Source organism: Mchenga conophoros, linkage group LG9 (genome assembly GCF_057382185.1).
Source record: "Mchenga conophoros isolate Kocher_MC1m ecotype Shallow Benthic linkage group LG9, M_conophoros_male_GT1.1, whole genome shotgun sequence".
Lineage (NCBI taxonomy): Eukaryota > Metazoa > Chordata > Actinopteri > Cichliformes > Cichlidae > Mchenga > Mchenga conophoros.
This window is the reverse complement of record NC_140534.1, coordinates 35,303,702-35,320,752: the sequence shown is the minus strand read 5'-3', so window position 1 is coordinate 35,320,752 and position 17,051 is coordinate 35,303,702. Positions and strand designations below refer to the sequence as shown.

Below are 17,051 nucleotides of genomic sequence, written 5' to 3'. Positions count from 1 at the left end.
CCAATATGCAGGAAATAAATATTACAATTATGCAGTTTGGTGTGATGAATAGATTCTGTTGATGGCGCTGCAGTCTTCATAAACCGCTGTGGATCAGAGCTAAGATAAGATAAGATAAGATAGAACTTTATTAATCCCTCGGGTGGGTTCCTCTGGGAAATTCGACTTCCAAAAAAAGCACAGCAACGACCAAAGTTACAGTTACAGAACTGTTATATATATATATACACACACACACACACACACACACACACACACACACACACACACACACACACACACACACACACATATATATATAAATACAGAGACAAATATAAATAAAATATACGAAGGGGATAAATAGAATAAATAGGAATAAAAAATAAAAATACAAGTGAATTGCACATTTCAAGTATTGAGTCTATTGCACTGTTGACTATTTACAAAAGTATTGCACAAGGTATTGTACAGTGAGGTGAAGAGGCACTACAGCTTAGTTGTTCCCCCCTCCTTTGTCCTCCTGTCTCCCCTCCCTCTCCCCTCCAGAGAGGAGTTAAACAGTCTGATGGCGTGTGGGACAAAGGAGTTTTTAAGTCTGTTAGTTCTTGTCTTTGGGAGAAGCAACCTGTCACTGAACAGACTCTTCTGGTTGTTAATGGCCGTGTGCAGAGGATGCCCAGCATTGTCCATAATGTCCATCAGTTTCTTTAATGTCCTTTTCTCTGCCACTGTCACCAGAGTGTCCAGCTTCATGCCGACCACAGAGCTAGCCTTCCTGATCAGTTTCTCCAGCCTGGATGAGTCCTTCTTTGCTGTGCTGCTCCCCCAGCACACCACAGCATAGAAAAGTACTCCAGCAACCACCGACTGGTAAAACATCCTCAGGAGCTTCCTGCAGATGTTAAAAGACCTCAGCCTCCTGAGGAAGTACAGTCGGCTTTGGGCTTTTTTATACAGGTGCTCTGTGTTGCATGACCAGTCCAGTTTATTGTCCACCCACAGCCCGAGGTACTTGTACTTGTTGACCACCTCCACCTCCTCCCCCTCTATCTGAGCCGGCAGTGGACCTTCTCTGGACCTCCCGAAGTCCACAACCAGTTCCTTAGTCTTTGAGGTGTTGAGTTGCAGGTGGTTTGTGTGACTCCATGCGACAAAGTTCCTCACCAGACTTCTGTACTCCTCTTCCTGATCATCCCAGATACACCCCATGATGGCCGTGTCATCTGCAAACTTCTGAATGTGGCATAATTCAGAGTTGTAGCAGAAGTCAGAGGTGTACAGGGTGAAGAGAAGAGGGGACAGCACAGTTCCCTGTGGTGCTCCTGTGCTGCTGACCACTGTGTCAGACGTGATGTCCTTCAGCCTGACGTACTGTGGTCTGTCGGTGAGGTAGTCGGAGATCCAAGCCACCAGGCAGGGGTCCACCTCCATCCTGTTCAGTTTTTCCTGAAGCATACAGGGCCGGATGGTATTAAAGGCACTGGAAAAGTCAAGAAACAGGATCCTGACCGTGCCTTTTCCCCCATCCAGGTGTGAGTGGGCTCTGTGTAGGAGGTACAGGATGGCATCCTCCACTCCGACACCCGCCTTGTATGCAAACTGTAGTGGGTCCTGGGCATGTTGTACCTGTTGTACCTGTGGTCGGAGGAGGTTGAGGAAGAGCCGCTCTAGAGCTGCTGGCTTTAAAGGACGATCGCCCCCTGCTGGTACTTCAGGAGAGGCAAAGCATGACCAGATGTTCTCTAGTGTCCCAGCTTTGTTGGATACTAACGTTGGAGTTGGCAGTAATGATATCAGTCAAAAACATGTATACCTGCGAAACAACACTAGCAGCTGTGGCAGGTGTGGAACATCAGTGGGACAGGTGGAGTCCACAGCTGCTGTGGGGACAGTTTCTTAGAGGCTGACGATCCAATCCCACCACAAAGACTTCAAGCTCCCTCTGCAGACATGTAAAATGTTGTGATAAGAGTCACGGACGGACAAAACAGCTCAATAAACACTTCATCACTGCTGTTAGCTTCCCACTGACAGTTCTAATCTGCGGGTAAAAATCACAAAGTAACAGATTAGTAGTATTTTTTATTTTAATATTATTTTTTTCAACACTCACCAAGTGAAAGCAAGCCCCCAACATTTAAACTGAAAAAGTAAGATTTAAAAGGGTAAATATAAGAATTTAATTTAAACTGAAAGATAAAATCAGACCATGAAAATACCACATACGAGAGATTATTGCATTTTCACAAGTTCATATTAAAACTTCAGTTTTAATTGGTACTTTTTCCATGGCTGAAATTTGGCTTCTTTGAATTTGTATAAACTGCTCAGAATTATTATTTTAAACAACTAACGTGAAAGTTCCTGCATCACACACGTTTCTTTGAACGGGAGTCTCGTTTAGTTACAAACGTGCACCGCCTCGATAAAGCAGGTGTTACTCACATGACTCGAGTGCTGCAGAAGTCCAGAGACATGAAAAGCAGGCTCTGTCACATCGATAATTACATACATGCATGATAAACAAAGCTACTCGCATATATAATTTTCTCCTTTCTAAAACAGCTGACTTTGCTCATATGATCATGTAAGTTGCAGCTTTAGTCTGCAGGACGTGGCGGTACTGTTTCAATATGAAACGTCTGCACACTTTAGTTTCCATGGTGACTCCTCCAGCCGTTTCACTGACTGTGTGCTGATGTTCGCTTGCATCCTAACATTTAAAGCTTCTAATTGTAAAAGTTTGCAGATTTGGTGGAAGCCTCTTGTCTTTGTCCCAACTGGAACATCAATCTCTCACTGAAGTTGAATGTTTTTTTTCATTCCTCTAAACAAACAAGCGGTTCCTGAGATCCTCTGTTAACATTAGCAGACCCTGAGGCAGAGAGGATGAGGCACAGCTTCATCAGTGACACGCAGCAGACCGCAGGCTCATCACTCTCAGAAGGTTATTTAAAATTAAACAGCTTGAAACTAACTAGAAAAAAATTGTAAACACAATGAAGAGATTACCAAACTTTACACTGTTGCACCTGTTCAGTTATCATGGGCTTGGATGCTGTTTTCCAAGGCTGAATGATCAGACATGAGCTTTAATGACTGTAAAATTAATAACTGGGTCAGCACAGGATGGAATTTATTTAGATGTTGTGTAATCCACACAGGGCAAAAGTATAGAAATAGAAAATACAAACAAATGTCTCTTGCACCTTGACCACTCTCTTTATATCCGCTAACAGACAACAGGACTCTGACTGGAATATGAGGAGCAGTAGAGTTCCAGTAGAGTTAACTGTACTGAACAGAAACTAGACAGCCGGGAGTGCAGAGGCATCTATCTGTATATGTGTTTATGTTTAACCACGAAACAATCACTGAACATTTCCACGTGAAACATTTTTTACATCACAAAATATTTTTTCCCAACAATCCGGTGCAACGTGTCAGATCCAGAGGGACACACAGGGATGATGCTGGACTCTACATTGTGTCTGACAGTGGAGCTGTTCTCAGAGCAGTTCACTCTGCAGCACTGACAGTCATCTGCACTTCATTCCTCTGTCAGTCACTGCTGGATGAAGCTCTCCTCTCCACCTCCCAGTAACATGGCCCAGTCAGAGCGTCTCTACACACAAGCTGCTGCTGCTTCAACCTCTCTGGATCATCAGGACACAGCTGCTCCTCTCAGCACACACACCGTCCTGTTTACCATCATCACCACCTGCAGAGAGAAGAAGGAAGAGCAGAGGAGATAAACGAGTGTTTCCAGAGACTGTAAGCTCTCATGAAGCTCACACACCTGCAGTCTTTTATCATTAATTCTGTCTTTGATTTCAATCCAGCTCACAGTAGAAATAAACTGCTGAGAGACCTGAACGATTTCATGCTGTTCCACTAAACCACAGAGTTGTTGAAGAACATCCATTTTCTTTCTTTTTTTTTTTTTTGCCTGTCCCGTTTGGCTCTTTTGCATCAGAATTGTTGTCTAAAGGCAAAGAAAGATGCCCAACGGATTTACTTTACCAAACTGACCATCCCAGCCTTGCCGTAATGGTCCATTTGATTCACCTTTTATTGTTCATTTTATTTTCACTTACTGAATACGGGACAGACTTGACTGGGGGAAAGAAAGAGGGAAAGAGAAACAGCTAAGAAGAGGGACGGGGGAGAAGGGCAAAAGACAAAAACCAACAGAACGGGCAGAGAAAAAAAAATGCATATATCAATCACCTGGATCACCTGCTGAGAAAGAAAAAAGAAAACAAGCAGAAGAGAACAAGAGTAATAGAATAAACAACATCACAATGATATATGGGAATATGACAGTAAATACTAAATGTTAAACATTATTGTGCAGCACATAAGATCAACAGAACACAGTGTGCTTTGAGGTAGGAGCCAAAAAGGGTGTAGTTTGTGGGTGTGATCACCCGTGTGTACACCTGTGAGCATGGACGCGCTTGTTTTTTTAAAAGGTTCCTTCATGTAATGATCTGCTAGAGGGTGTGACTAATAAATACAGAGGACACTGAACATGTCAGCTTCTGATTGGCTGTTATCAATTTCTCTGTCCAATCCCGAAGCCTGTCACCGTTCTCCTCTCACAGCTTCACTGAGAAGCTGCAGCTTTACAGGAAACACTGGATCTTTGTTTCATACTGACTGTGTTTAGTACAATACTGCTGACAGCACCACCCACTCACTCCATCACTCTACTGACCTCAGTTTCTCCAGTCTGCAGTCTGGACTCTCCACCAGCTCGAACAGCCGCTTCATGTCCGATTCCTGCAGATCGTTTCCCCGTAAGATCAGCTCTCTCATAGCAGAAGAGTTGGACTTCAGCGCTGCTGCCAGATAATCACAGCTGATCTCTGACAAACCACAGCCCTCCAATCTGTATAAAGAATGAAAGTCCAACAAGACAGACTAAGTGTTGGACATGTGTTGTGGCTCCATTAGGGGAGCTTCTAAATGTGATGTGATGGCCCCTCTGGGTCTGTCAGGTCACAGGACTGAAGAGAGCTCAAACTGGGCACACAGTTGTTCCAGTCTGGACTAAAGACTCTATACTGGGACTTAGGGACTGCTTTGACTGCTCCCACTGGGACTTTTTAAAGGCTCATGTTCTCACTTAGATCATCCACACTTCAGTCAAAGGTTTGGACACACCTTCTCATTTATTGCTTGGGACCATCAATTGTGTTGTGCAGAAGTCAGGTTGGTACATAGCTGTTAGCCCTATTTGACAACTGTTAGAATTCATATTAGAACCAATCAGCTAAGTAAAAATAAAACAACAGTCCATCATTTCTTTAAGGAAAATCACTAAAACTTTGAATGTGTCCCCAAGTGCAGTCACAAAAACCATCAACCGTTAAATCACAAGGTGTGTCGTGTATTTCTACTTCTTTCTGGGGAAAATGGGGATTACATTGAAAACAGGAATTATTTTCCACAATAACCAGCCTTGGATTAGTAAATCACTGAAACATGTCCATGAGGGAGGGGACACAAACATGTTTCCGAAGAAAACAAGCGTATCAGGATGGACGAGTTAAATTTACTGTGTATTATCCAGAAATGAGAACGTTGCTCTGCTACAGTCATTGGCCTAATCCTCACTGCACATCATTTTATTAAAAGCTTTCTGTTTACTGTCAGCACAGCTTTTACATCATATTCATATCACTACAAGAACAACATGGTGACTGACCTCAAAGACTCCAGCTTACAGTCTGGCCTCTCTAGGAAACCACACAGCTTTCTCACTCCTGAATCCTGTAGACTGTTCCAGCTCAGACCCAGATCTTTAAGATGGGAGGGGTTGGACTTCAGAGCGATGGCGAGAGAACTGATATCTGACAAACTGCAGTCATCCAATCTGAATGAAGAATAAAAGATGCAGGTTTATTAGACAGTGTTTTTGCCTGAAATCATTCAGTGTTTCATAATCTGTTCAGAGCTGAAGACGGTCGTTACGATGTCGATTCAATATGAGCCCAAAATAAAACTGATAAATAAAAGGCCTCCATCTTTCTACGTCATGAGCCTGGGTCTTCGACCCAGTGTTTTGTTCTGGACTCATTCTATGTCTCATGTGGAATTTTATGTTCAAGCTCTCTATTATTTAGTCTTGAGTTCAGCATGGTTCTGGCTCTCGTCCCCAGAGTGGAAGTCAGTCATGACCCCGTCTCTCTGTGTCCTGTCTCCATGTTCCCTGTTTAGTTCTGTACAGTTTACAAGTCTTGGTCCCGGTCTCAGTGTTTGTTGCTTCCTTTTTTACTTTGTGTATCTTGTCAGTAAACGTATGAAAATACTTTTAAAAGTCCAACATTTATGGTTCATGCACTCCAAAGACGACCAGTGGGTGGGACTGGAGTCTTTGCCAGGCTGATTCTGGCCCCTGGGCCTTATGTTTAACACCCCTGGTTTAAACCTTAGAATAAAACAAACTTTAACATGAAGATCCTCATTGTGGATCAGTATAATATCAGCTTTACGTCTTCATTGTCAGGACAACTTTCACATCATATTCATGTCAGAACAAATCAAGCACGATGACTTACATCAGCGTCTCCAGTATACACAGTGAACCCTGCAGAAAACCACACAGCTGCTTCAATCCTGAATCCTGCAGGTTCATGTTGTGACTCAGGTCCAGATGTTTAAGGTGGGATGGGTTGGACTTCAGAGCTGAACCCATATCAGATACCCTGATATCTGACAACCAGCAGCGCTCCAATCTAAATAAAAAATAAAAATGGAGATAAAGTCATAATTGTGAACACATCAGTTCTTCTCTGTGTGCTGAGCTGTCAGACTTAGTGGAGTGGATTCAGGACACAGACACCCTCTGTGCTTTTACTTTTTTTTTTTTACTCTTATTTCCTCCCCAGGTGTTGATAGCCCAGATCTTGTTCTTCCCATTCAGCGGACTCCTCAGGACTTGCCTGACCCTTTGCAGATATTTGGTGGTCAAATTCTCTGGATTATTTGGAAAGGTCATTTTATTCATGTGGTCATTTTATAATAATTTAAATGTTGTTTGACAAACTCAGGACAAGCATTTATTACTGCTTTACACAGACTTTACAGAGTACAGTGGCGTTGTCTTTCCTCGTCATGAATAATCATCAAGAGTTTATGTAATACCAGTGAGGCTTCACCTGACTCCTGTGTGTTTTAGAAAATATTTGAACATTTCAATAATTCCTTTCAGTTACATCCGATGATGTGCTTGATGTTGCTCTATGTGTACCTCTGACATGTTAACCATTTACCAGAGGAGGTCATATCAGAGACGTCTCCTCCAGAAAGTATCAAACACCACAGATCTGAAATATAGAAAAACAACAACAGCTGCTGTCAGTGAACCCACCTCAGAGTCTCCAGCTGACAGTTTGGACTCTCCAGTCCAGCACACAGAAGCTTCACTGCTGAATCCTGCAGTTTGTTCAGACTCATGTCCAGCTCTGTCAGATGGGAGGGGTTGGACATCAGAGCTGAGGCCACGACTTCACAGTCAGTATCTGAGAGCCCACAACCGATCAGTCTGTGATCAGAGAAAATATGAAAGGTTTCAAGAAAGTTACATGAAAAAAGCATTTTCTTCATTTTTCTTTACAAGAGAGATTCAATTTTTTTTTTTTACATTTTATTGACCCAATATGCAGACATTTTTGATCTATCAGCCCCAAAATTATAGATCTTTGTTTATTTTGATTGTTAAAAAAAAAAGAAAAGAAAACGAACTGCAACATTTTTTTGTTTAATTTATGTTTCATAATTTCTGAGCTAATCAACCATTGCCACAGATTTTACATAAAAATGCCTTTATTTAAAGAACAAAAACACATATTTAATTAAGGTATGTGACATATGAAGCTAAAATTAACAGCAATCGTTATATACTGTACATTCAAACTTTGGCCCATAACATTTTTTGATGATGATGGAGCAGAAATTATTCTAAAAATGTAATAATTTGGGAGCCACCCAGGTCTTGAAAATGAAAAATAGTGTTACACACTACAGCATCAGATTTTACTCGACATGGGTTTGAGGAATTGTTCAGTGAGCATAAATCCAGAAGCTTTCAGTGAAGTTCCAGTGTGAGGCTGACGCACGGATACATTAATGTGACATCACTTACAGTTTTAGGGAGGACTCACAGCGGCGTGTTAGTTCATGCTTTAAAGTCAGTGATGTCCCCGAATTCAAAGAAAAAAAGCAGTGTTTTTAGCAGTTTATGAAAGATCGACAAACTCTAACATAACGTGATCCAAATCATCCATGAAGTGAATTTAATCAGCTACATCTGACATCTGTGGTCATGAAGTCATTTGAGCGCCTGGTTCTCTCCTATCTCAAGACCCTCACGGCCCCCCTCCTGGACCCCCTGCAGTTTGCATACAGAGCCAACAGGTCTGTAGATGACGCCATCAACATGGCCCTACACTTCATCCTGCAGCATCTGGACTCCCCAGGAACCTACGCCAGGATCCTGTTTGTGGACTTCAGCTCTGCCTTCAACACCATCCTTCCAGACCATCTCCGAGGCAAGCTTTCCCAGATGAATGTGCCTGACCCCATCTGCCGGTGGATCACTGACTTCCTGACGGACAGGAAGCAGCACGTGAGGCTGGGAAAGAATGTCTCGGACTCCCGGACCATCAGCACCGGCTCCCCTCAGGGCTGTGTTCTTTCTCCTCTGCTCTTCTCCCTGTACACCAACTGCTGCACCTCCACCCACCAGTCTGTCAAGCTAATCAAGTTTGCAGATGACACCACCGTTATCGGACTCATCTCGGACGGGGATGAGTCTGCCTACAGGAGGGAGGTTGAACGTCTGGTGTCCTGGTGCAGCCACAACAACCTGGTGCTGAATGCCCAGAAGACAGTGGAGATTATTGTGGACTTCAGGAAGCACACAGCTCCACTCCCCCCCATCATCCTGACTGACACCCCCATCACCTCTGTGGACTCATTCCGCTTCCTGGGTACCACCATCACCCAGGACCTGAAGTGGGAGCCCACCATCACCTCCGTCATCAAGAAAGCCCAGCAGAGGATGTACTTCCTGAGGCAGCTGAAGAAATTCAACCTGCCAACACGGACGATGATGCAGTTCTACACTGCAATCATCGAGTCCATCCTCACCTCCTCCATCACCGTGTGGTACGCTGGAGCCACTGTCAGGGACAAACAGAGACTGCAGCGTGTTGTGCGCTCTGCTGAGAAGGTGATTGGCTGCAGACTCCCATCTTTGCAGGACCTGTACACCTCCAGGACACTGGGGCGTGCAGCTCGGATCTCAGCTGACCCTTCTCACCCTGGACACAGTCTGTTTGACCTGCTCCCCTCAGGCAGGAGGCTCCGGTCCATTCGCACCAGAACCTCTCGCCATAAGAACAGTTTCTTCCCCTCTGCTGTCGGACACATGAACAATAACCATATGACTGTTCCCACCACTAACACATGACCCTATGCTGTGTTCACTGCATCATTCCATGTTTGGCACTGATCACCACCTGCACTCATGTATATATCATGTATATATCTTTCTACGTAGCACTCTTAATTCTTATTCTCATGTATATATCTCATGTATATATCATGCACATATCTTTCTACGTAGCACTTTTAATTCTTATTCCTACTTTTATTTTTTCATGTCTATTTAAGTGCTATTTATGACACTATGTTTGCACTGAAGCACCGCAGCAATTTCCTAATGTTGTAAACCTGCTCAACATTTGGCAATAAACCCCTTTCTGATTCTGATTTCTGATTCTACAGTCTGTAGTACCAGTCTGTACCACAAGGTGGAGAAGAGAGTCTAGAGTTTTTTTGGCTGGGGCAGTTCATGGAGTTCTCTACACTCTCTGTGACACCACCTGTGAGACTCAAATAAAATAAGCCAAAAGGTGAAGGCAGCTGCTCTACACCTCTGTACAAACGCAGTAGCTGTGTTACATTCATGTATGATTAAACCAGTCAACTGATTTTCCTTTTTTCTTCGAATCATTAAAATCTTCAAACAACCAGAGCAATAAAAACGGGTGATAACCAGAGGAGCTCTGTGCAGTCCTGGTCACAATGACTTATGAGTGTGGATTCATTTTATATTACCCCCTTCCCAACCCCCTGACTGTGGTTCAGGGGGTTGGGAAGCTCATCTTGTAACTGGAAGGTTGCCAGTTCGATCCCCAGCTCTGTCTGTCCCTGGGCAAGACACTTTACCCTACCGCCTGCTGGTGTTGGCCAGAGGGGCCGATGGCGCGATATGGCAGCCTCGTTTCTATCAGCCTGTCCCAGGGCAGCTGTGGCTGCCTCCACCAGTGTGTGAATGAAGGAATAGTGGAATTGTAAAGCGCTTTGAGTCTCTAGAAAAGCGCTATGTAAATGCAATCCATTATTAATATACACAAACTACACCTTTCTTGGCTGCTACCTCAAAGTGTCTGTGAAGGTTCTCAGTCATCCAGGTCATCGTAGTCAAAGGAGCTTGCAAAGAAAAGCGTCTGGACTTCTTTAAGTTGCTTGAAGACGTTTCACCTCTCATCTGAGAAGCTTCTTCAGTTCTAAGGTCAAATGGTGGAGAGTCCCAGATATAAACCTAGTGGGAGTTTCCCCCCACAGAGGGACAAAAGGACCCCCTGATGATCCTCTAATCGCCTGAGCCAAGGTGTGAAACTGGGTGTGGGTCCCAATCAGCCAGAGTTTCGGGTGTGTTCATTGTGAAACCTGGCCCCACCTTATCATGCGAATTCCTGAGGTCAGATGGCCCAGGATGTGAGTGGGCGTTAAGGCGTCTGGGGAAGGATCTCAAAACTGGATTATAGATGGCAGAGAGTTGGTGTCATAAGCCCCGCCTCTGTTCAAAGATGGTCGCTCACAGTGGACATAGATGCTTCTTTCACTCCTCTTTCAAACCATCTGTCCTCTCTGTCCAAAATGTGAACATTGGCATCCTCAAAGAGTGACCTTTATCCTTAAGATGCAGATGGACTGCTGAGTCTTGTCCTGTGGAGGTGGCTCTTCTGTGTTGTGCCATGCGCTTGTGAAGTGGTTGTTTGGTCTCTCCAATGTAGAGGTCTGGGCATTCCTCGCTGCACTGTACAGCATACACCACATTGTTAAGTCTGTGTTTTGGCGTTTTGTCTTTCGGGTGAACCAGTTTGTGTCTGAGCGTGTTGGTGGGTCTGAAATGCACTGGGATGTCGTGCTTGGAGAAAACTCTCCTGAGTTTCTCTGATACACCGGCTACATAGGGGATGACAATGTTGTTGCGTCTGTCCTTCTTATCCTCCCTCGCTGGTGTCTGGTCTTCTTTTCTGTGCCTCTTTGCTGACTTTAAGAACGCCCATTTAGGATAGCCGCACGTTTTGAGTGCTTCCTTTACATGTGTGTGTTCCTTCTTTTTCCTTCAGGCTTAGAGGGAACATGTTCTGCCCGGTGGTGTAGCGCAGCGCAGTTTCCTGGACTGCGCTGTGCACATTGAAGAGAACGGCAACCTCAACATCGAAGTTTACCGGAAGCCCACACATACGGACCAGTACCTCCTCTTTGACTCCCATCACCCTCTGGAACACAAACTTGGAGTAATTAGGACCCTACACCACCGGGCAGAACATGTTTTTTTCTCTCCCTCTCTTTCTTTCATTTTGTCTCCCTGTCCTATCCCCCAGTCATGTCTGTCCCGTCTGTAATGACCAAAAAATCAAATCAAATAAATACATAATAATAATAATGGTCAATCAAATGGACCCATATGGCAAGGCCATGATGATCTACTTGGTAAAATAAATCCACTTGGCATCTTTCTTGGCCGTCAGACACCAATTCTGACGGCTAAAGATCCAAACGGGACAGACAAAAAAAAAGAAAAAAAGAAACTGAAACTACTAAGGTGAATACTGTTAGCACATCTGGACCCACCGAGCCTTTTTGCAGCTCTTCACAAGTGCAATCACTCTGTGTCGTCCCTGCTCTGCTATGTTGTAGTCCTCGATGTCAAACTCATCCACGATCTCCTCCGCCTCGTCCATCATGTAGTCCATAGTTCTGCTGTTGAGAAGCACTGACGGCTTCAGCCTCAGGGATGATGTTCAGCTTTAATCTGCTGAACAGGAACAGCAAAAGATCAAAGGGAAGCACTTTCACCAGATGAACACACGAGACTCACGATTCATTTAAAGGATTTTCTGTGTGACGTCTTAATCTTCACAGAGTTGTCTTCGGAGTTATGGAGGACCAGAATGTTCAACACAGCCAAGCTCTTTTTGTGTTAGCTAAACAAAACCTAAAACCCCAAGTGCACTCACATGAGCGTCATGTCACAGGTCATGTGACTCTTCTTCTGTGACCCCTGTGAGATCTGCTTGCTCCAGTCAGAGAGATTATCAGACAGTAATAAAATGGTGATAAAAATCTATTAAAAACTATAAAATATAACCGCAAAATCCAAATCTGCACATACTACGAGATTAATGCTGCAGGAAATTGTGCAAATTGCCGGTTATTTCTAAGGAGATGGCTGCACAACTTTAAAGTGGCTCCATTTAAGCATTACAGCTTCCTGTCCCACGGCACACTGACGCTGTGTCCATGTAGGATGGAGGTGACTTCTACAGGGACAAACACACAGCTCCATCCTAGAGTGAACACAGACAAGTCTGAGAAGAAAACAGCAGCTTCAGCTTCGACCTGACACATTTTACATCCCAGTTTGATTTTCTTTAGAAACGTCTCGAGATTATTCACCAAACGGTTTGTTAGAGCACAGAGAAAGTCCTGGATTTAAACAGTAACAAGAGCCCAATATATCCCTGAGGATTAAATTACAGACAGCTGTGTTAACAGCAGAGCTCCAACACTATCAGAAACTTCTGCTTTTTAATTTATCAAGAATGTTCACATGACAAACAACAGACTCATTACACTGGGGAGAAATCACGTCTGTAAGCTAATAAGCTGCTGTCAGTTCAAAGGGAAATTTATGAAGACAAAGTCACAACTATCTGAACATTTTTTTAAATACTCCAATTATTGCATAATAAATGAATTATTAAGAGACTTAAAGCCTTAATAATGAATTTATTAATAACCTCAGACCATTTTAAAAAAGGACTCAATTTAAAAACTTGTTCCTCCAAATAAAGTCTGAAACCCGTCTGTTTGTGCAGGGTGGAAGGAGGACACTGTGGGCGCGCTGCAGCCAAACTACACACACCTGCAGATGGACTACAAACAGGTCATTCTGCATTACTGAGGCTGTAATGAAGTGACATGAGATCAGGTCCTCATATTTCCTCACAGACAGACCGAACGGATGCAAACTGAACTGTGTGAGCTGAGTTTTTATATTCAAATCAGCTTCACACAAAGAAACAAGCTGATTAGAAACAGTTTTTGTTCAGTGTTCAGCTGCAGCTTTAACAGCCTGTGGAACATATCAGCTTTGGCATGATGAAAACTGGCTGTTAACGTGACCTGTGTCAGTTATCATTGATGTTGACGCTTCATCAGTCAAACAATCTGGATCCTTCAGACCAAAGAAACAATGAAATGTGGGAGAGAAAAACAGGAAGAAACATCCACCAGGACCAGGCTCAGGGAGGCAGTTATTGGCTGGTTCTGAGGGATTTTCTAAACGCGCAAATCAGTCCGTGCATGATTGCATCGTCCCGCCCATCAAAAAGTCACCTGCGCGAACAGATCACCTGTCGTCGGTTTCTGGACTGAGTAACGTCGCCCAACCGTAGTCTGTATACTAGTTTAAAAGTCTTTCTAAAAGTGCAGTGTTGTTGTCCTTCCTGCTCCTGTCACAGACGACATGTTTCATGTCAAAGACACTTTCAAACTGCAGGATTTATCGAAGTAGGGTTGCCAACTCCCTGAAAAATAAATAAGGGACACCTCGTGGCCAGGGCCGGGCGACCCAGTTGTCTTCACCCTTCCCAGTGTGGTAGCTCTTTTTTTTGTGTGTGAAATTATTTTTTAACCATTTGACTTGAATTTGATTTAAGCAGATGCATATTCTTTGTGATATGACCGTATGGGAAACAAATGATCATTTAGCCATTTATTTTTAGCTCAAAATGACAACATTAACACAATAAAACAGGTCTCTTTCTTAAACAGAAGCCTGTCATGCTTAACTTTTGAGAATATAAGTAAATCTTTCTTTAAAAGAACTCTGTCCTACTTAACTTAAAATTATATAAATTAATAGAAAGCAATAGAACAAAATCATTCTTGTAACTGTGCACATTTAGTGCATTTAGTACAAATTGGCTTCAGTTGAGGTATTATTTCAGCTTTTCTAAAGCTAATCAGCTGCTCCTGTTTGTAAACCCGCTTGTTCCCATGATTACGCATCATAACTCATCATCATTATTCATCTATGTATTACTTTTATGTATTAGTCATCTATTTGTTGTAATCATCTATCCTTGCAGTTGTTTATTACACAAAATAAATTATATTATCACACTTCTGGCCACATAGAGCTGATATTCACTGCACATGCCCATATTAACCTTAACCAGAGGGTTTAAAAAAACAAACAGTGTTTACATACCATATCTGCTTCTGCCGTGACCTGGTGGACAAGAAATTGGTTAAGGGTTCCCCGAGCTTTCACGCCCCTCATGTTCTTCATGTGCCACCATTAGAAGCATGCCTATGGAAAAAGTGCGCCGGCACACAGTGCAGTGCGCTTTAAAGGTGTTATCGTGCACTTTCCCAGCCAGGTGTTTTTCCCCTTCCTCCCTGTACTTTTGCAGCCTTTTTTTCCTTTCTCTGAGCGAACAAACATTGCTGCTCTAACGCTGGGCTCACACTGTGCGATCTTTGGCCCATTTTGAGACTATTTTTGAGTCGTGCGACCGATTTGGTGATCGGCCCGATTTTGGCCTTCATCGTGCATCGTGTAGTATACGTGGGGTAACGAGAAGCGATTAACACCTCACGACCAGCTCCCGATCATCAATCGCTCGTGAGGGTGTCACCACAGCCGCTCACACTGCTCATGCGCAAACACGTAAACATCGGTGAAAAAGACGGAGCAGCACGGTAGTGCAGCGTGTGATCTGGACACAAGTGATGGAGGCACAACTTGTAGAACTTTGGAAAGCTCATCCGAGCCTTTTCGATGTGGCCTCACAAAATTATCACGACCACAACAACCATGAAAATAGTTGGATCTACATGCTGCTCAATCACAGCTGCCTGATCATGTTTTTCATTAGCAATTTAGCAAAGTTGATGGTGGTGGTGTGTCTGTGTGAGTGAAAGACAGAGAGAGCGACAGATTTTCTGTTATAACCTTCATTTTATGGAGGCACAGTGTGAGCACTCAGGTCGCATCAGAGCATCGGGCCGTATAGTGTGAGACCTGCATCATGACCTACCAACTTCTAACCCCTGCGAGTCAATCGTGCAGTTTGAGCAGGAGCTGAATAACGTGACTGAAAAAATCGCACAGTGTCTGTCCAGCTTTAGGTTTACTGTCGTCCGAGACTTGCACCGCAGTGTCGGCGTTTGTTTCCCTGTTGGCCATGCTTCTTGTTGTGGTCATCTGTTGTCTTCCGGTATTTTCTCTGTAAGCGACCTTTCCTCGACCAATGAGATGAGCGGTAATCTGAATTGTCATAAGTGTGCTGTCAGCTCATTGGTCACAAAGCAGGAGAGGGGCTGGGAATGATGTTTTCAAACAAAGCGTTAATTCCATAAACATTTATAGACTACTTTTGATTCTCACTGTATTACGGGACAAAGTGCGTCCCTTATTAGCTCAATACGGGACGTGTACTTGTGTTTCTAAATACGGGACGATTCCGTCTTTTAAGGGACGGTTGGCAACCCTAGCCGGACACTGTTAGTGGTTCAGGATGAGGGACACACCTGACACATGTTTCACACGTTACAGCCAACGTGTTATTCACAGCGGTTCCGTTAAACGCACATTTAACAGCAGCGCCTACAGCGTCGCATGGATGACGAACCCGGAAGTGAAACAGCGCAGACAGTTTTCTTTGAGCTGGCTTTGAGTCACTGATCACAGAGTTCACCGTGACTGTCCTTCTCCCCTCTGCAGTCCACAGACACGCACACACTCCGACAGCAAAGCTACAACCACGCTGTGCCAACACTCACCCGCCTCCACCTCCAGCGCACCACCAACTCTGCTCCTTCCGCCTTCCTGTGCTTGTGTAATCACGTGATCAGAATCGCCCCTCCCTTCTCCAAACTCAGTAAATCAGGAGTGTGTGTCTGTGTGTGTGTGTGTCACTGATATTCAGCGTGTACAGTTTATGAAAACAGTCGCTTGGGTTATTGAACGATCTGCACGGACAGCAGCTGTTCAGGAGTCACGCGGGGCGGGAGACACTGTGACGTTTCACAGGTGAGCTCTTCACCTGCAGGTCTTTGTCTGGAGCGAGCTTTCTGTGTGGCTCCTTCTTGCCGCTGCTCCCCGAGACTAACGGCTGTTCCAATTCATTTTCATCTCAGTTCTTCAGTTTTGTTTTGTTTTAAATGTCATTCAAAATTTGAAGATTAGGATTGTGAGCTTTTCCTCGGTTGAACAAGGACAAATCCAAGAAATAAAAAATGTTCCTGAAGAAAACTGAACGTTTGATGGCAAATATGAGGAGAGAAACTCTCAAAACACAGAAAGTTAAAGGTTGAAATCGATTTCCAGAATAAAGATGAAGGTGGTGTCTGACCGATGTGCGCTGAGGTTCAGGAACAACGCTGACATTAACCAGGCACAATAAATGTTTCAGTTGGTTGTCATTCAGCACATTTATGTTTTACATCATTCAGTGAAATACTCTCTTTTTTCTTCAGGCCGACTGCACGCCTGCGACAGCATGATGACGGCACGCTGCACGATTTAAGTTTGGCTGTTTCCTTCATAAATACCAGCAGGGCTCAAATAGAAATGTGTTTTATTTGAACGCAACCTTCAACTTTTTGTTTTTATTGCACGCAGAAAATTGTAGTTTTCTCTGCAGCAGCCCATTGATTTCATAAACGCAGCACACTATACTTTTTAACAC

General features: G+C 43.8%; 1 protein-coding gene across 1 annotated transcript; it reads right to left on the bottom strand.

Moving 5' to 3' along the window:
- Positions 1-3,101: 3,101 nt before the first annotated feature.
- LOC146567791 (ribonuclease inhibitor-like) lies at positions 3,102-16,200 on the bottom strand. The gene is made up of 7 exons (XM_085285783.1): positions 16,144-16,200; positions 11,923-12,103; positions 7,361-7,534; positions 6,549-6,725; positions 5,696-5,863; positions 4,703-4,876; positions 3,102-3,703 (listed from the first exon to the last, which is right to left on the bottom strand). Exons 2-7 carry the CDS (start codon positions 12,042-12,044, stop codon positions 3,697-3,699), a joined length of 822 nt encoding a protein of 273 aa, XP_085141909.1. The 5' UTR covers positions 12,045-12,103; positions 16,144-16,200; the 3' UTR covers positions 3,102-3,696.
- Between the last annotated feature and the right edge of the window lie 851 nt (positions 16,201-17,051).

What these genes read in the sequence shown, in the direction of transcription:
- LOC146567791 (XM_085285783.1), bottom strand. Translation starts at nt 12,044, where the DNA reads ATGGACTACATGATGGACGAGGCGGAGGAGATCGTGGATGAGTTTGAC. An exon ending in TGTCAGCTGGAGACTCTGAG is followed by an intron (nt 6,726 to 7,360) that starts GTGGGTTCACTG and finishes TTTTTTATTTAG; the next exon opens with ATTGGAGCGCTGCTGGTTGT. An exon ending in TGTAAGCTGGAGTCTTTGAG is followed by an intron (nt 4,877 to 5,695) that starts GTCAGTCACCAT and finishes TTCTTTATACAG; the next exon opens with ATTGGAGGGCTGTGGTTTGT.